The 17,424-nt window shown below is 48.5% G+C and overlaps 1 protein-coding gene across 1 annotated transcript in view; it reads left to right on the top strand.

Annotated features, from left to right (window-relative positions):
• The window catches only part of TMEM237 (transmembrane protein 237), a 57,163-nt gene extending 44,148 nt beyond the window's left edge, over nt 1-13,015 (top strand). The window contains exons 10-13 of the mRNA XM_038749579.1: nt 3,121-3,194; nt 9,930-10,023; nt 10,379-10,500; nt 12,571-13,015. Of these exons, the coding sequence (XP_038605507.1) occupies nt 3,121-3,194; nt 9,930-10,023; nt 10,379-10,500; nt 12,571-12,638 (358 nt within the window). The 3' untranslated portion in view covers nt 12,639-13,015. The remainder of the gene's footprint in view (nt 1-3,120; nt 3,195-9,929; nt 10,024-10,378; nt 10,501-12,570) is intronic.
• Nucleotides 13,016-17,424: the final 4,409 nt, after the last annotated feature.

Raw genomic sequence — 17,424 nt, 5'->3', positions numbered from 1 at the left:
CTGAGGCTCAGAGAAGTTAAGTGACTTGCCCAATGTCACACAGCAGACATAATAATATTAATAATATTAATGATGGCCCTTGTTAAGCGCTTACTATGTGCAAAGCACTGTTCTAAGCGCTGGGGGAGGTTACAAGGCAATCAGGTGGTCCCACGGTGGGGGCTCACAGTCTTCATCCCCATTTTCCAGATGAGGGAACTGAGGCTCAGAGAAGTTAAGTGACTTGCCCAATGTCACACAGCAGACATAATAATATTAATAATATTAATGATGGCCTTTGTTAAGCACTTACTATATGCAAATCACTATTCTAAGCGCTGGGGGAGGTTACAAGGCGATCAGGTTGTCCCACGTGGGGCTCGTGGTCTTCATCCCCGTTTTACAGATGAGGGAACTGAGGCTCAGAGAAGTGACTTGCCCAAGGTCACACAGCAGACATGTGGCGGAGCCGGGATTCGAACCCGTGACCTCTGACTCCACTGAGCCACGCTGCGGAGAAGCACCATGGCCTAGTGGAAAGAGCACAGGCCTTGGAGCTGGAAGGACCTGGGTTCTAATCCTGGCTCCGCCCCTTGCTTACTAGGTGACCGTGGCCAAGTCACTTCACTTCTCTGGGCCTCAGTTACTTCATCTGGAAAATGGGGATTGAGACTGTGAGTCCAATGTGAGACAGGGACTGTCCAACCCAGTTACCCGGTTTTGTTTGTTTCTAGGTGACTCTACCTCCCCAAAGAAAGTGTTGTACACAGCTTCATTCATTCAAACGTATTTAATAATAATAATAATGGCATTTATTAAGCGCTTACTATGTGCAAAGCACCGTTCTAAGCACCGGGGAGGCTACAAGGTGAACAGGTTGTCCCACATGGGGCTCACAGTCTTAATCCTCATTTTACAGATGAGGGAGCGCTTAGTTATTGAGCGCTTACTGTGTGCAGAGCACTGTACTAAGCGCTTGGGAAGTACAAGTTGGCAACATATAGAGACGGTCCCTACCCGACAGCGGGCAGTTTATAACGTTGAATTGAGATTTTTTTTTTTTGTATCTGGGAAATGGAGGAAGCTAGTATCCTTTGGGTTCTTTGTCAGTGTTAATATAATTAAGTAACTGGGCTTTTATTTAATGATGGCATTTTATTAAGCGCTTACTATGTGCAAAGCACTGTTCCAAGCGCTGGGGAGGTTACAAGGTGATCAGGTTGTCCCTCGGGGGGCTCACAGTCTTCATCCCCATTTTACAGATGAGATAACTGAGGCACAGAGAAGTTAGGTGACTTGCCCGAAGTCACACAGCTGACAGTTGGCGGAGCCGGGTTTGAACCCACGACCTCTGACTCCAAAGCCTGGGCTCTTTCCATCTTGTACTTCCCAAGCGCTTAGTACAGTGCTCTACACACAGTAAGCGCTCAATAAATACCACTGATTGATTGATTGATTTCCACTGAGCCACGCTGCTTCTCTATTTTACTTCAGTTAGGAAGCCCAAAATGGTCGGCAGAGTCAGTTGGATTTGTGGTCCGGTGCCAACATGTTGCCAACTTGTACTTCCCAAGCGCTTAGTCCAGTGCTCTGCACACAGTAAGCGCTCAATAAATATGATTGAATGAATGAATGAATGAAACTGAGGCCCAGAGAAGTGAAATCCCACAGCAGACAAATGGCAGAGCCGGGATTAATAAATAATAATAATGATGGCATTTATTAAGCGCTTACTATGTGCAAAGCACTGTTCTAAGCGCCGGGGAGGTTACAAGGTGATCAGGTTGTCCCATGGGAGGCTCACAGTCTTAATCTCCATTTTCCAGATGAGGGAACTGAGGCCCAGAGAATAATAATAATAATAATAATGGCATTTATTAAGCACTTACTATGTGCAAAGCACTGTTCTAAGCGCTGGGGAGGTTGTAAGGTGATCAGGTTGTCCCACGGGGGGCTCACAGTCTTCATCCCCATTTTCCAGATGAGGGAACTGAGGCCCAGAGAACTGAAGTGACTTGCCCAAAGTCACCCAGATATACGTATATATGTTTGTACATATTTATTACTCTATTTATTTATTTATTTTACTTGTACATATCTATTCTATTTATTTTATTTTGTTAGTATGTTTGGTTTTGTTTTCTGTCTCCCTCTTTTAGACTGTGAGCCCACTGTTGGGTAGGGACCGTCTCTATGTGTTGCCAACTTGTACTTCCCAAGCGCTTAGTCCAGTGCTCTGCAATCAATCAATCAATCATATTTATTGAGCACTTTGTGCAGAGCACTGGACTAAGCGCTTGGGAAGTACAAGTGGGCAACATATAGAGACAGTCCCCACCCAACAGTGGGCTCACAGTCTAAAAGGGGGAACTCTGCACACAGTAAGCGCTCAATAAATATGATTGATTGATTGATTGATTGACAAGTGGCGGAGCCGGGGTTTGAACCCACCACCCCTGACTCCAAAGCCCGGGCTCTTTCCACTGAGCCACGTTGCTTCAAGTGAAGTGACTTGCCCGAAGTCACACAGCTGACGAGTGGCGGAGCTGGGATTTGAACCCACGACCTCTGACTCCAGAGCCTGGGCTCTTTCCACTGAGCCACGCTGCTTCAAGTGAAGTGACTTGCCCGAAGTCACACAGCTGATGAGTGGCGGAGGAAGGATTTGAACCCATGACCTCTGACTCCAAAGCCCGGGCTCTTTCCACTGAGCCACGCTGCTTCAAGTGAAGTGACTTGCCCGAAGTCACACAGCTGATGAGTGGCGGAGGAAGGATTTGAACCCATGACCTCTGACTCCAAAGCCCGGGCTCTTTCCACTGAGCCACGCTGCTTCAAGTGAAGTGACTTGCCCGAAGTCACACAGCTGACGAGTGGCGGAGCCGGGATTTGAACCCACGACCTCTGACTCCAAAGCCCAGGCTCTTTCCACTGAGCCACGCTGCTTCAAGTGAAGTGACTTGCCCGAAGTCACACAGCTGACGAGTGGCGGAGCCGGGATTTGAACCCACGCCCTCTGACTCCAGAGCCCGCGCTCTTTCCACTGAGCCACGCTGCTTCCCTGAAGCCAGGCCCCTCTGACGCAGGCTGTTCCCACTAGGCCGTACTGCTTGCCAATGCTTTGTCGTCCGTTCTCTGCAGGATCAACTTGGCTAAAGCCTCCGTGGCGTTTCGTGGCTTCGTGTCTCTGGACCCAACGGCCTTGGCATCTTTCCGTGAGTACTGTCAGTCGGCCGCCAGCTGGACGGTCCAGCCTGGACTTTGGGGTCGGCGACGGGAAAAACTTCAAGTCGGGGGTGGGTCGTCCCCCCTTAAGACAAACCCAGGCAGAAACTCCTCCCCCTGGGCTTCCAGGCTGTCCATCCATCCATCCATCCCCTGGCCCCCTCCTACCTCCCCTCCCTTCTGTCCTTGTCCAGCCCAGCCCGCACCCTCCGCTCCTCTGCCACGGCTAATCTCCTCACCGTTAGGCCTCGTTCTCACCTGTCCCACCATCGACCCCCGGCCCACGTCCTCCCCCGGGCCTGGAATGCCCCCAATCCCTCTGCCCACCCGCCAAGCTCGCTCTCTTCCTCCCTTCAGGGCCCTGCTGAGAGCTCACCTCCTCCAGGAGGCCTTCCCAGTCTGAGCCCCTACCTTCCTCTCTCCCTCGTCCCCCTCTCCATCACCCCCATCTTACCTCCTTCCCTTCCCCACAGCACCTGTATATATGTATATATGTTTGTACATATTTATTACTCTATTTATTTTACTTGTACATATCTATTCTATTTATTTTATTTTGTTAGTATGTTTGGTTTTGTTCTGTGTCTCCCCCTTTTAGACTGTGAGCCCACAGTTGGGTAGGGACTGTCTCTATATGTTGCCTATTTGTACTTCCCAAGCGCTTAGTACAGTGCTCTGCACACAGTATGTGCTCAATAAATACAATTGATGATGATGATGATGCCCATCCGCCAAGCTCGCTCTCTTCTTCCTTTCAAGGCCTTACTGAGAGCTCACCTCCTCCAGGAGGCCTTCCCAGACTGAGCCCCTTCCTTCCTCTCCCCCTCGTCCCCCTCTCCATCCCCCCCATCTTCCCTCCTTCCCTTCCCCACAGCACCTGTATATATGGATATATGTTTGTACATATTTATTACTCTATTTATTTTACTGGTACATATCTATTCTATTTATTTTATTTTGTTAATATGTTTTGTTTTGTTGTCCGTCTCCCCCTTCTAGACTGCGAGCCCGCTGTTGGGTAGGGACTGTCTCTATATGTTGCCAACTTGGACTTCCCAAGCACTTAGTCCAGTGCTCTGCACACAGTAAACACTCAATAAATATGATTGATGATTGATGATGATGATTAAAACAATCTGGTAGGGAAAAGTCCGTCAGAAAGAAATAATAGATCCCAAGGGCGAAAGCCGTCCTTGAAGTGACCTTCAAAAAAGCTTGAGGTGAGTTGCTTTGGGCATCTTCATTCTAGGCATTTCTGCCTCCCCAGAGAACACGTTAAACAGAGCTTATAAAATTGGTGGGTTATTTTTTTTTTGGACCTGGGGAATGCAAGGAGTTAGTACCCTTTTAGTTCTTTGTCACTTCACATAAAAAATTGTTTACTGGGCATCTGATTGCTTTGCACATAATAATAATAATAATAATGATAATAATAATAATAATGATAATAATAATAATAATAATGGCATTTGTTAAGCACTTACTATGTGCAAAGCACCGTTCTAAGCACTGGGGAAGTTACAAGGCGATCAGGTTGGCCCACCGGGGGCTCACAGTTTTCATCCCCATTTTACAGATGGGGTAACTGAGGCCCAGAGAAGTGAAGTGACTTGCCCAAAGTCACCCAGCTGACAGTTGGCGGAGCCGGGATTTGAACCCATGACCTCTGACTCCAAAGCCCGGGCTCTTTCCACTGAGCCACGCTGCTTCTCTAAACACTATTCTAAGCACAGGGGAGGTTACAAGGTGATCAGCCCCAAGGGGGAGGGGGCTCCCGGTCGTCATCCCCATTTTACAGATGAGGGAACTGAGGCCCGGAGAGGAGAAGTGACTCGCCCGAAGTCACACAGCTGACAGTTGGCAAGGTCGAGATTCGAACCCATGACCTCGGACTCCAAAGCCCGGGCTCTTTCCACTGAGCCACGCTGCTTCTCAGTAAGCGTTTAACAGATACCGTCATTATCCTTATCCGATTCACCCTCCAAAGAATCACAGCCCCGTCAAACTGAGGGCCGGATCTGACTCATTCATTCGATTCGTATTTATCTTCTAGACTGTGAGCCCGCTGTTGGGTAGGGACCGTCTCTCTATGTTGCCAGCTTGGACTTCCCAAGCGCTTAGTCCAGTGCTCTGCACACAGTAAGCGCTCAATAAATACGATTGAATGAATAAGGCCTTGAGGTTGGGGGGAGAGCAGTTGTCCGTCTGCTGTGAGGAGGGAAGGCGTTCCCGGCCGGAGGTAGGATGTGGGCGAGAGGTCGGCGGCGACATAGACGAGATGAAGGTTCACAGTAGAAGAACTGTCTCCCCCTTTTAGACTGTGAGCCCACTGCTGGGTAGGGACCGTCTCTCTATGTTGCCAACTTGGACTTCCCAAGCGCTTAGTCCAGTGCTCTGCACACAGTAAGCGCTCAATAAATACGATTGATGATGATGATGAAGAACGAAGTGTGCAGAATGCAGAGTAGGAGAGTCACCTGTTCGGTTTTGTCGTCTGTCTCCCCCTTCTAGACTGTGAGCCCGTTGTTGGGTAGGGACCGTCTCTAGATGTCGCCGACTTGGACTTAATAATAATAATAATAATGCTAGCATTTATTAAGCGCTTACTATGTGCCAAGCACTGTTCTAAGCGCTGGGGGGTTACAAGGTGATCAGGTTGTCCCACTGGGGGGCTCACAGTCTTCATCCCCATTTTACAGATGAGGGAACTGAGGCCCAGAGAAGTGAAGTGACTTGCCCAAAGTCACACAGCTGACCGTTGGCGGAGCTGGGATTTGAACCCACGACCTCTGACTCCAAAGCCCGGGCTCTTTCCACTGAGCCACGCTGCTTCTCAAGTAGCAGCAGCTGCTGCTGCTACTTGACGGCTGTGTGACCTTGGGCAAGTCACTTAACTTCTCTGAGCCTCAGTTACCTCCTCTGTAAAATGGGGATTGATTGTGAGCCCCACGGGGGGCAAGTTGATCACCTTGTATTCCCCCCCAGCGCTTAGAACAGTGCTCTGCACATAGTAAGCGCTTAACAAATGCCATCATTATTATTATTATTACTTCCCAAGTGCTTAGTACAGTGCTCTGCACACAGTAAGCGCTCAATAAATGCGATTGAATGAATGAATGAATTACAAAATCACTAAAATTCATCTACATGATTTGTTTTGTCGTCTATCTCCTCCTTCTAGACTGTGAACCCGTTGTTGGGTGGGGGCCGTCTCTAGATGTCGCCGACTTGGACTTCCCAAGCGCTTACTACAGTGCTCTGCACACAGTAAGCGCTCAATAAATACAATTGAATGAATTACAAAATCACTAAAATGCATCTATATATTCATCTACATGTTTTGTTGTCTGTCTCCCCCTTCCAGACTGTGAACCCATTGTTGGGTAGGGACCGTCTCTATATGTCACCCATTTGTACTTCCCAAGTGCTTAGTACAGTGCTGTGCACACAGTAAGCACTCAATAAATACAACTGAATGAATGAATTATTAAATCACTAGAATGCATGTATAAATTCATCTACATGTTTTGTTTTGTCGTCTGTCTCCCCCTTCTAGACTGTGAGCCCGTTGGTGGGTAGGGACCGTCTCTGTATGTTGCCAACTTGGACTTCCCAAGTGCTTAGTCCAGTGCTCTGCACACAGTAAGCGCTCAATAAATACGATTGAATGAATGAATGAATGAATTACAAAATCATTAAAATGCATGTTTAAGTTCATCTACATGTTTTGTTTTGTCATCTGTCTCCCCCTTCTAGACTGTGAGCTCGTTGTTGGGTAGGGACCGTTTGTAGGTGTTGCCGACTTGGACTTCCCAAGCGCTTAGTCCAGTGCTCTGCACACAGTAAGCGCTCAATAAATGAGAAGCAGCATGGCTCAGTGGAAAGAGCCCGGGCTTTGGAGTCAGAGGTCATGGCTTCAAACCCCAGCTCCACCAATTGTCAGCTGTGTGACTTTGGGCAAGTCACTTCACTTCTCTGGGCCTCAGTGACCTCATCTGTAAAATGGGGATTAAGCCTGTGAGCCCCCCATTGGACAACATCATCACCTTGTAAGCTCCCCAGCGCGTAGAACAGTGCTTTGCACATAGTAAGTGCTTAATAAATGCCATTATTATTATTATTATAAATACGATTGATTGAATGAATCAATGAATGAGGTGAGGTAGGAGGGGGCTAATAGACCAGTTCGGAGCAATGTAACTGTGGTATTTGTTAAGTGCTTACTATGTGCCAAGCATTATACTGAGCACTGAGGTGGATGCCAGATAATTAGGTCTCACGAGAGGCTCAGATGGATGCCAGATAATTAGGTCTCACAGGAGGCTCAGCGCTTGACTCAATCAGTGGCATTTATTGAATGTTTACTCTGTGCAAAGCACTGTAGTAAGCGCTTGGGAAAGTACAGTATCACAAAATCAGCAGATACATTCCCCAGTCTCAACAGCGCTCTGCCCCCAGTAAGCGCTCCATAAATTCATTCATTCATTCAATCGTATTTATTGAGCGCTCACTGTGTGCAGAGCACTGTACTAAGCGCTTGGGAAGTCCAAGTCGGCAACATCTAGAGACGGTCCCTACCCAACAACGGGCTCACAGTCTAGAAGGGGGAGACAGACAACAAAACAAACCATGTGGACAGGTGTCAAGTCAGCGGAATAAATGGAAATAAAGCGAGATGCACATCATTGACAAAATAAATAGAACAGTAAATATGTACAAGTAAAATAGAGTAATAAATCTGTACCTAGTAAGTGCTTACACAATTACCATTATTATTATCTCATCTATAAAATGGGGATTAAGAAGGTGAGGCCCGCGTGGGATAGGGATCGGTCCAACTCGATTTGCTTGTAACCGCCGCAGCGCTTAGTACAGTGACTGGCACATAGTAAGCACAGAACAAATCCCACAATTATTATTATTATTATTATTCATTCAATCGTATTTATTGAGCGCTTACTGTGTGCAGAGCACTGGACTAAGCGCTTGGGAAGTACAAGTCTTTGGAGTCAGAGGGAATGGGTTCGAATCCCGGCTCCGCCACATGTCTGCTGTGTGATCTTGGGCGAGTCACTTAACTTCTCTGAGCCTCAGTTCCCTCATCTGGAAAATGGGGATTAAGACTGTGAGCCCCAAGTGGGACAATCTGATCACCTTGTAGCCCCCCCCCAGTGCTTAGAACAGTGCTTTGCACATAGTAAGCACTTAAAAAATACCACCATTATTATTATTATTATCTGTAAAATGGAGATTAAGACTGTGAGCCCCCCGTGGGACAACCTGATCACTTTGCATCCCCCCCAGTGCTTAGAACAGTGCTTTGCACATAGTAAGCACTTAAAAATACCACCATTATTATTATTATTATTATCTGGAAAGTGGGGATTAAGACTGTGAGCCCCCCGTGGGACAACCTGATCACTTTGTATCCCCCCCAGCGCTTAGAACAGTGTTTTGCACATAGTAAGTGCTTAATAAATGCCATTATTATCATTATTATTACAAGTCGGCAACATCTAGAGACGGTCCCTACCCAACGACGGGCTCACAGTCTAGAAGGGGGAGACAGGCATCAAAACAAACCGTGTGGACAGGTGTCAAGTCGTCGGAATAAATGGAAATAAAGCTAGATCAATCAATCAATCAATCGTATTTATTGAGCGCTTACTATGTGCAGAGCACTGTACTAAGCGCTTGGGAAGTACAAGTTGGCAACATCTAGAGACAGTCCCTACCCAACAGTGGGCTCACAGTCTAAAAGAGGGAGACAGAGAACAAAACCAAACATACTAACAAAGTAAAATAAATAGAATAGATAGGTACAAATAAAATAAAAAGAGTAAAAAATATGTACAAACATATATCCATATATACAGGTGCTGTGGGGAAGGGAAGGAGGTAAGATGGGGGGGATGGAGAGGGGCACGAGGGGGAGAGGAAGGAAGGGGCTGAGTGTGGGAAGGCCTCCTGGAGGAGGTGAGCTCTCAGCAGGGCCTTGAAGGGAGGAGGAGAGCGAGCTTGGCGGAGGGGCATCATCATCATCATCAATTGTATTTATTGAGCGCTTACTGTGTGCAGAGCACTGTACTAAGCGCTTGGGAAGTACAAATAGGCAACATATAGAGACAGTCCCTACCCAACAGTGGGCTCACAGTCTAAACGGGGGAGACAGAGAACAAAACCAAACATACTAACAAAATAAAATAAATAGAATAGATATGTACAAGTAAAATAAATAAATAAATAGAGTAATAAATATGTACAAACATATATACATATATACAGGTGCTGTGGGGAAGGGAAGGAGGTAAGATGGGGGGATGGAGAGGGGGACGAGGGGGAGAGGAAGGAAGGGGCTGAGTGTGGGAAGGCCTCCTGGAGGAGGTGAGCTCTCAGCAGGGCCTTGAAGGGAGGAAGAGAGCGAGCTTGGCGGATGGGCAGAGGGATTGGGGGCATTCCGGGCCCGGGGGAGGACGTGGGCCGGGGGTGCCCATCATTAACAAAATAAATAGAACGGTAAATATGGACAAGTAAAATAGAGTAATAAATCTGTAGAACTCAGGTCTTCCGACTCTCAAGCCCCGGGCTCTTTCCACGAGGCCTCGCCGCTTGAGAAGGGAAAAAGACGCTTCCCACTTGGGCTTCTGGGGACGGAGAGCAGTAGCCGCGTCGTGGGGCTCAGGGGCAGGTGGCCACACTCTCTCATTTCATTTTTGGTCTCTCAGTGTATTTTGCGGCGCTCACCTTGTCCCTCAGCCAGCAGACGACGAGCGATCGAATCCACCTGTACACCCCTCCGTCCGCCAATGGCAGCCTCTGGTGAGAAAAAGTCTTCTGCGACGAAGCATATTAACAAAATAAATAGAATACGTACAAATAAACACTTCAAGGCAACGAGAAAGTCGGACAGGTGGTCACGCTTAGACTGTAACAGGGAAGATCTTAAATTGCTTAACCCTTCACCGGGGGGCAACCTGATCGCTTTGTAGCCTCCCCAGCGCTTAGAACAGTGCTTTGCACATAGTAAGCGCTTAATAAAATGCCATTATTATTATTATTATTATTCATCAGAGCGGGAATGTCTGAAAACCTGATTTTCCCTAAGCGTCTGCATCTTCCTGCATCTCAATAAATACGATTGATTGATTGATTGATTGATCGATCTTCCTGTCAGGGTAACGGGGACAGAGGGGCAGGTTGTCCGGCCCTGGATTGTGGTGAATCTGGTGGTGGCTCTGCTCTCTGGACTGTCTTGGATTTTCCTGTCCTACAGGCCGGATCTGGATCTCAGCGAAGGTAAGGCTAAACCTTAAGCGCTTAGTACAGTGCTCTGCACACAGCAGGCGCTCAATAGATACGACTGATTGATTGTCAGCAGCAGAAATGAGCGCTCGCGTGACCTTGACTGCCAAGATGTTGTTGGTTTTTTATTGTATTCAGCGCTTACTATGTGCCAGGCACTGAACTAAGCACTGTTCTAAGTGCCAGGGCTCACATGGGGCTCACACGGTTAATCCCCATTTTACAGATGAGGTAACTGAGGCCCAGAGAAGTTAAATGACTTGACCAAGGTCACCCATGAGACATGCGGAGGGGCCGGAACTAGAACCCAGGTCCTTCTGACGCCCAGGCCCAGGCTCTATCCACTAAGCCCTGCTGCTTCCCTAATTAATAGAAATAATAAGGGACGGCTGTTAATCCCCATTCTACAGATGAGGTAACTGAGGCCCAGAGAAGTTAAATGACTTGCCCAAGGTCGCCCAAGAGACGTGCGGAGGGGCCGGAATTAGAACCCAGGCCCTTCTAACGCCCAGGCTCTATCCACTAAGTCCTGCTGCTTCCCTAATTAATAGAAATAAATAAGGGACGGCTGTGGACGTAAGAAGTGCCGAAGGGGGGGAATAAAGAGTGCAATCTCTTTGAGGAGCAGCGTGGCTCGGTGGAAAAAAGCCCGGGCTTTGGAGTCTGAGGTCATGGGTTCAAATCCCGGCTCCGCCACTTGTCAGCTGTGTGACTTTGGGCAAGTCACTTCACTTCTCTGGGCCTCATTCCCTCATCTGTAAAATGGGGATGAAGACTGTGAGCCCCACGTGGGACCACCTGATCACCTTGTATCCCCCCCCAGCGCTTAGAACAGTGCTTTGCACATAGTAAGCGCTTAATAAATGCCGTCATTAAATTATTAAATCAGAGAGCACGTTCAGTCCACCCTTTCCTTAACAACCAGTTTTTCTAGGCCTCATTTCACGGTAACTAGGGGAGTCTAAAACCTATTTATTTATTTATTTTACTTGTACCTATCTATCCTATTTATTTTATTTTGTTAGTAGGTTTGGTTTTGTTCTCTGTCTCCCCCTTTTAGACTGTGAGCCCAATGTTGGGTAGGGACTGTCTCTAGATGTTGCCAATTTGTACTTCCCAAGCGCTTAGTCCAGTGCTCTGCGCATAGTAAGCGCTCAATAAATACGATTGATGATGATGATGATGATCCCCGAGTTGGCCAATTCGATAAATTCCCAAGGCAGAGTATCCCTCATTTCAGAGTAAGTAGGAGGGTATTGAACGCCGGGAATCGGGTAATCGGGTTGAGTTTGCCGATTTAATAAATTCCCAAGGCAGGACCCTGCAGACTCCCACCTGCCAAATAACTCCCTAGTATTATTGGCAGTGAAGAAAGTCGGCCAGTTTGGACTGTAGATCCAAAGAGATAAGAATCCATCGATCAATCAATCGTATTTATTGAGCGCTTCCTGTGGGCAGAGCACTGGACTAAGCGCTTGGGAAGTCCAAATGTACAAAAAGTACAAGAAGCTGCGTGGCTCAGTAGAAAGAGCAGGGGCCTTGCAGGAAACCTGAGCTCTAATCCAGTATCTGAGACGATATTCCGCCAATTGTCAGCCGTGACTTTGGGCAAGTCACTTCACTTCTCCGTGCCTCAGTTTCCTCATCTGTAAAATGGGGATGAAGACTGGGAGCCCCCTGTGGGACAACCTGATCCCCTTGTAACCTCCCCAGCGCTTAGAACGGTGCTTTGTCAGCCGTGACTTTGGGCAAGTCACTTCACTTCTCCGTGCCTCAGTTCCCTCATCTGTAAAATGGGGATGAAGACTGGGAGCCCCCCGTGGGACAACCTGATCCCCTTGTAACCTCCCCAGCGCTTAGAACGGTGCTTTGCACATAGTAAACACTTAATAAATGCCATTATTATTATTATTATTCTCTTTAATGATAGTATTTCTGAGGCCTGTTGGCAGCTTTCAAGCAAGCTATTCAGAATTTTTCTTCTGACCAAATAAGACACCGGGAAATCAATCTGCTTCATTAACTCATGATTTGCCTTTTTTTCTTTTTACCCCCCTTTGGTAGAGCTGATGTTCTCATCGGATCTGCAGGAATATCCTCATCTGGATAAGAGACTTAAAGACCCTTCATAATGATGTTGGAAATCAATCTTTCAAGGTTCAGTGACCCGGTACTTTGAGAAATGCCATTTTACCCTGAGGTCCTTTATAATGTATTTTTAATCTGATGTTTGGATTGGCCGTTTGTCCAGTTGGGAAAAAAAATCATCCATGATTATATTAAAATAGCCAAATTTTGTACTGTCTTTGTAAACTCATCTGGAGAAAATAAAGGTAGACTTTTAGTATGTGAAAGTATTTGGGGGGAATTTTTCCTTTTTCTGAATTGTGCTAGCCAATCTGAATAAGCTCACGCGAAAGCGCCGATGTAAAACACTCAATGTCAAATGTACAAATAAATCCAGAGGGGCATGGTAGAAAAAAATAAATTCTCATTGCGTATTTGCTTGGAAAAGGCTCCCGAGTGTCTGTCAAAGTATCTGCTAAATGATATTATCTTGGATTTAATAAATGCCTTATTTCGTATCAAGGAAAGTGAATATTCCTTGCAACACCTCTCTTTCCAAGTATTATGCTGCAAGCGCTTAGAACAGTGCTTTGCACGTGGTAGGCACTTAACAAATACCAACATGATTATTATTATTATTCAGCGCTTGGAACAGTGCTTTGCACATAGTAGGTGCTTAACAAATACCAAAATTATTATAATTATAATTTGGCGCTTAGAACAGTGCTTTGCACATAGTAAGCGCTTAATAAATACCATCATTATTATTATTATTGTTACTATTGAATAATAATAATGAGCATTGAGCATTCAATTACTATTGAATAATGGTCATGGGCTTTGGAGTCAGAGGTCATGGGTTCAAATTCCGGCTCCGCCACTTGTCAGCTGTGTGACTTTGGGCAAGTCACTTCACTTCTCTGGGCCTCAGTTACCTCATCTGTTAAATGGGGATTAAGACTGTTCCCCGTGGGACAACCTGATCACATTGTAAACTCCCCAGCGCTTAGAACAGTGCTTTGCACATAGTAAGCGCTTAATAAATGCCATTATTATTATTATTGCTACTATTGAATAATAATAATGAGCATTGAGCATTCAATTACTATTGAATAATGAGCACGGGCTTTGGAGTCAGAGGTCATGGGTTCAAATCCCGGCTCCGCCACTTGTCAGCTGTGTGACTTTGGGCAAGTCACACTTCTCTGGGCGTCAGTTACCTCATCTGTTAAATGGGGATTAAGACTGTTCCCCGTGGGACAACCTGATCACCTTGTAAACTCCCCAGCGCTTAGAACAGTGCTTTGCACATAGTAAGCGCTTAATAAATGCCATTATCATTATTATCATTATTATTATTATTACAGTGCTCTGCACACAGTAAGCGCTCAATAAATACGACTGAATGAATGAAAGCAGCGTGGCTCAGTGGAAAGAGCCCAGGCTTTGGAGTCAGAGGTCACGCGTTCAAATCCCGGCTCCGCCAACCGTGTGATCCGAGGCAAGTCGCTTCTCAGTACCTCAGCTTTCTCAGCTGTAAAATGGGGATCAAGGGATCAAATTCTCCCATTTCCCCTCTCCCTTAGGCTGTGAGCCTTAGGTGGGACTGGGACAATCTCTGTTCTGAGGGTGTCATCTCCACCCCAGTGTATAGCACAGCGATTGGTACATAGTAAGAGCACTTTACAAATACCACGGTTTTTATTCAGAGGACGATTCCGCCGGGGAAAGGTTGAGGTCTGTACCTCATGTCTCCATGTTTTGTTTTGTCGTCTGTCTCCCCCTTCTAGACTGCGAGCCCGTCGTTGGGTAGGGACCGTCTCTATAGGTTGCCAACTTGTCCTTCCCAAGCGCTTAGTCCAGTGCTCTGCACACAGTAAGCGCTCAATAAATACGATTGAATGAATGTAAAATGGGGATTAAAACTGTGAGCCCCCCGTGGGACAACCTGATCGCCTTGGAACCTCCCCAGCACTTAGAACAGTGCTTTGCACTAGTAAGTGCTTAACAAACACCATTATGATTATTATTATTGTTACTGTTATCGACAAGTAGGGTGCAAAACGGGTTAACTGGTGTAAATCAGCCGCAGGGTTCGTGTACCCAAGGTGGTGACGCCGATAGGAAAAATGACTCGGCGACGTGAGTTCGGATAGAGCAGTAAAGAAGGAAAGTGGCCACCTGCCCGTTCACCTCCCGGGAGAGGGACGAGTGACATCCCGGCCGCTTCTTCCTCTTTTTTTGGGTTTCAAATCCGAGCTACACGAAGGATTCCCGAGAGTAGTGCCCTACGTGAGGCCTTGGCATTCCCAGATCCCAAGTTAGGGTACAACCGTTCATTTGTCATGGGTTGGTGAGTGTTAAAACCCCAGTTTACAAGATGTTATCAGGAGATAACGGTCAACACGGGATGGGGACATTCCAGACGGAGAGGAGCCACTTTGGTTAATGTTACTTTACAAACGCTGGAGTGCTTTCGGTCTGCACAAAATAAAGGGTTACTGTTGGTATGCGCAAGATGGAGTTGGTCACGCCAAGTCTGCTGATGGACAACAATTACGTAAAAAGACACCAACTGCCCCCCTCACCTCCCACAATGCCCCACGCGTAGAGCTGCCCCCTTCACCTCCCACAATGTCCCACGTGTAGAGATGCCCCCTTCGCATCCCACAATGCCCCGCGCAGAGATGCCCCCTTCACCTCCCACAATGCCCCGCGTGTAGAGCTGCCCCTCTCGCCTCCCACAATGCCCCACGCGTAGAGCTGCCCCCTTCACCTCCCACAATGCCCCACGCGTAGAGCTGCCCCCTTCACCTCCCACAATGCCTCGCGCGTAGGGCTGCCCCCTCACCTCCCACAATGCCCCACGCAGAGATACCCCCCTCACCTCCCACAATACCCGGCGCAGAGCTGCCCCCTTCGCCTCCCACAGTGCCCCGCGTATAAGTCTGCCCCCTACGCCTCCCACAATGCCCCGCGCCTACAGCTGCCCCCTCACCTCCCACAATGCCCCGCGCCTACAACTGCCCCCTTCGCCTCCCACAACGCCCCATGCGTAGAGCTGCCCCCCACAGCTCCCACAATGCCCTGCGCATAGGGCCGCCCCCTTCGCCTCCCACAGTGCCCCGCGCATAGAGCTGCCCCCCCACAGCTCCCACAATGCCCCACGCGTACAGCCGCCCCCTTCACCTCCCACAATGCCCCGTGTGTGGAGCCGCCCCCCTTCGCCTCCCACAATGCACCACGCGTAGAGCCGCCCCCTTTGCCTCCCACAATGCCCCAAGTGAAGAGCTGCCCCCTTCGCCTCCCACAATGCCCCACGCGTAGAGCTGCCCCCCACAGCTCCCACAATGCCCCACGCGTAGAACTGCCCCTTTCACCTCCCACAATGCTCCACGCGTAGAGCTGCCCCCCACAGCTCCCACAATGCCCCACGCGTAGAACTGCCCCTTTCACCTCCCACAATGCTCCACGCGCAGAGCCGCCCCCTTTGCCTCCCACAATGCCCCAAGTGAAGAGCTGCCCCCTTCGCCTCCCACAATGCCCCACGCGGAGAGCTGCCCCCACAGCTCCCACAATGCCCCACGCGTAGAACTGCCCCTTTCACCTCCCACAATGCCCCACGCGGAGAGCTGCCCCCCACAGCTCCCACAATGCCCCACGCGTACAGCCGCCCCCTTCACCTCCCACAATGCCCCGTGTGTGGAGCCGCCCCCCTTCGCCTCCCACAATGCCCCACTCATAGAGCTGCCCCCCACGGCTCCCACAATGCCCCGCGCCTACGGCTGCCCCCTTCGCCTCCCACAGTGCCCCGCGCGTAGAGCTGCCCCCCACAGCTCCCACAGTGCCCCGCGCGTAGAGCGGCCCCCCACAGCTCCCACAATGCCCCGCGCCTACAGCTACCCCCTTCACCTCCCACAACGCCCCACGTGTAGAGCTGCCCCCCCTCGCCTCCCACAATGCCCCACCAGTAGAAGCAGCGTGGCTCAATGGAAAGAGCCCGGGCTTTGGAGTCCGAGGCCATGGGTTCAAATCCCGTCTCCGCCAGCTGTCAGCCATGTGACTTTGGGCACGTCATTTCACTTCCTTGGGCCTCAGTTCCCTCGTCTGTCGAGTGGAGATGAAGACTGGGAGCCCCCCGTGGACAAGGCCCTGCTGAGAGCTCACCTCTTCCAGGAGGCCTTCCCAGACTGAGCCCCTTCCTTCCTCTCCCCCTCGTCCCCCTCTCCATCCCCCCCATCTTACCTCCTTCCCTTCCCCACAGCACCTGTATATATGGATATATGTTTGTACATATTTTTTACTCTATTTATTTATTTATTTTATTTGTACATATCTATTCTATTTATTTTATTTTGTTAGTATGTTTGGTTTTGTTCTCTGTCCCCCCCTTTTAGACTGTGAGCCCACTGTTGGGTAGGGACTGTCTCTATATGTTGCCAATCAATCAATCAATCAATCAATCGTATTTATTGAGCGCTTACTATGTGTAGAGCACTGTACTAAGCGCTTGGGAAGTACAAATTGGCATCACATAGAGACAGTCCCTACCCAACAGTGGGCTCAGTCTAAAAGGGGGAGACAGAGAACAGAACCAAACATACCAACAAAATAAAATAAGTAGGATAGAAATGTACAAGTAAAATAAATAAATAAATAAATAAAAAGAGTAATAAATATGTACAACCATATATACATATATACAGGTGCTGTGGGGAAGGGAAGGAGGTAAGATGGGGGGATGGAGAGGGGGACGAGGGGGAGAGGAAAGAAGGGGCTCAGTCTGGGAAGGCCTCCTGGAGGAGGTGAGCTCTCAGCAGGGCCTTGAAGGGAGGAAGAGAGCTAGCTTGG

The sequence above is a fragment of the Tachyglossus aculeatus genome, chromosome 7, assembly GCF_015852505.1.
Source record: "Tachyglossus aculeatus isolate mTacAcu1 chromosome 7, mTacAcu1.pri, whole genome shotgun sequence".
Taxonomy (NCBI): Eukaryota; Metazoa; Chordata; class Mammalia; order Monotremata; family Tachyglossidae; genus Tachyglossus; species Tachyglossus aculeatus.
This window is presented reverse-complemented; position numbering and strand designations above follow the sequence as displayed.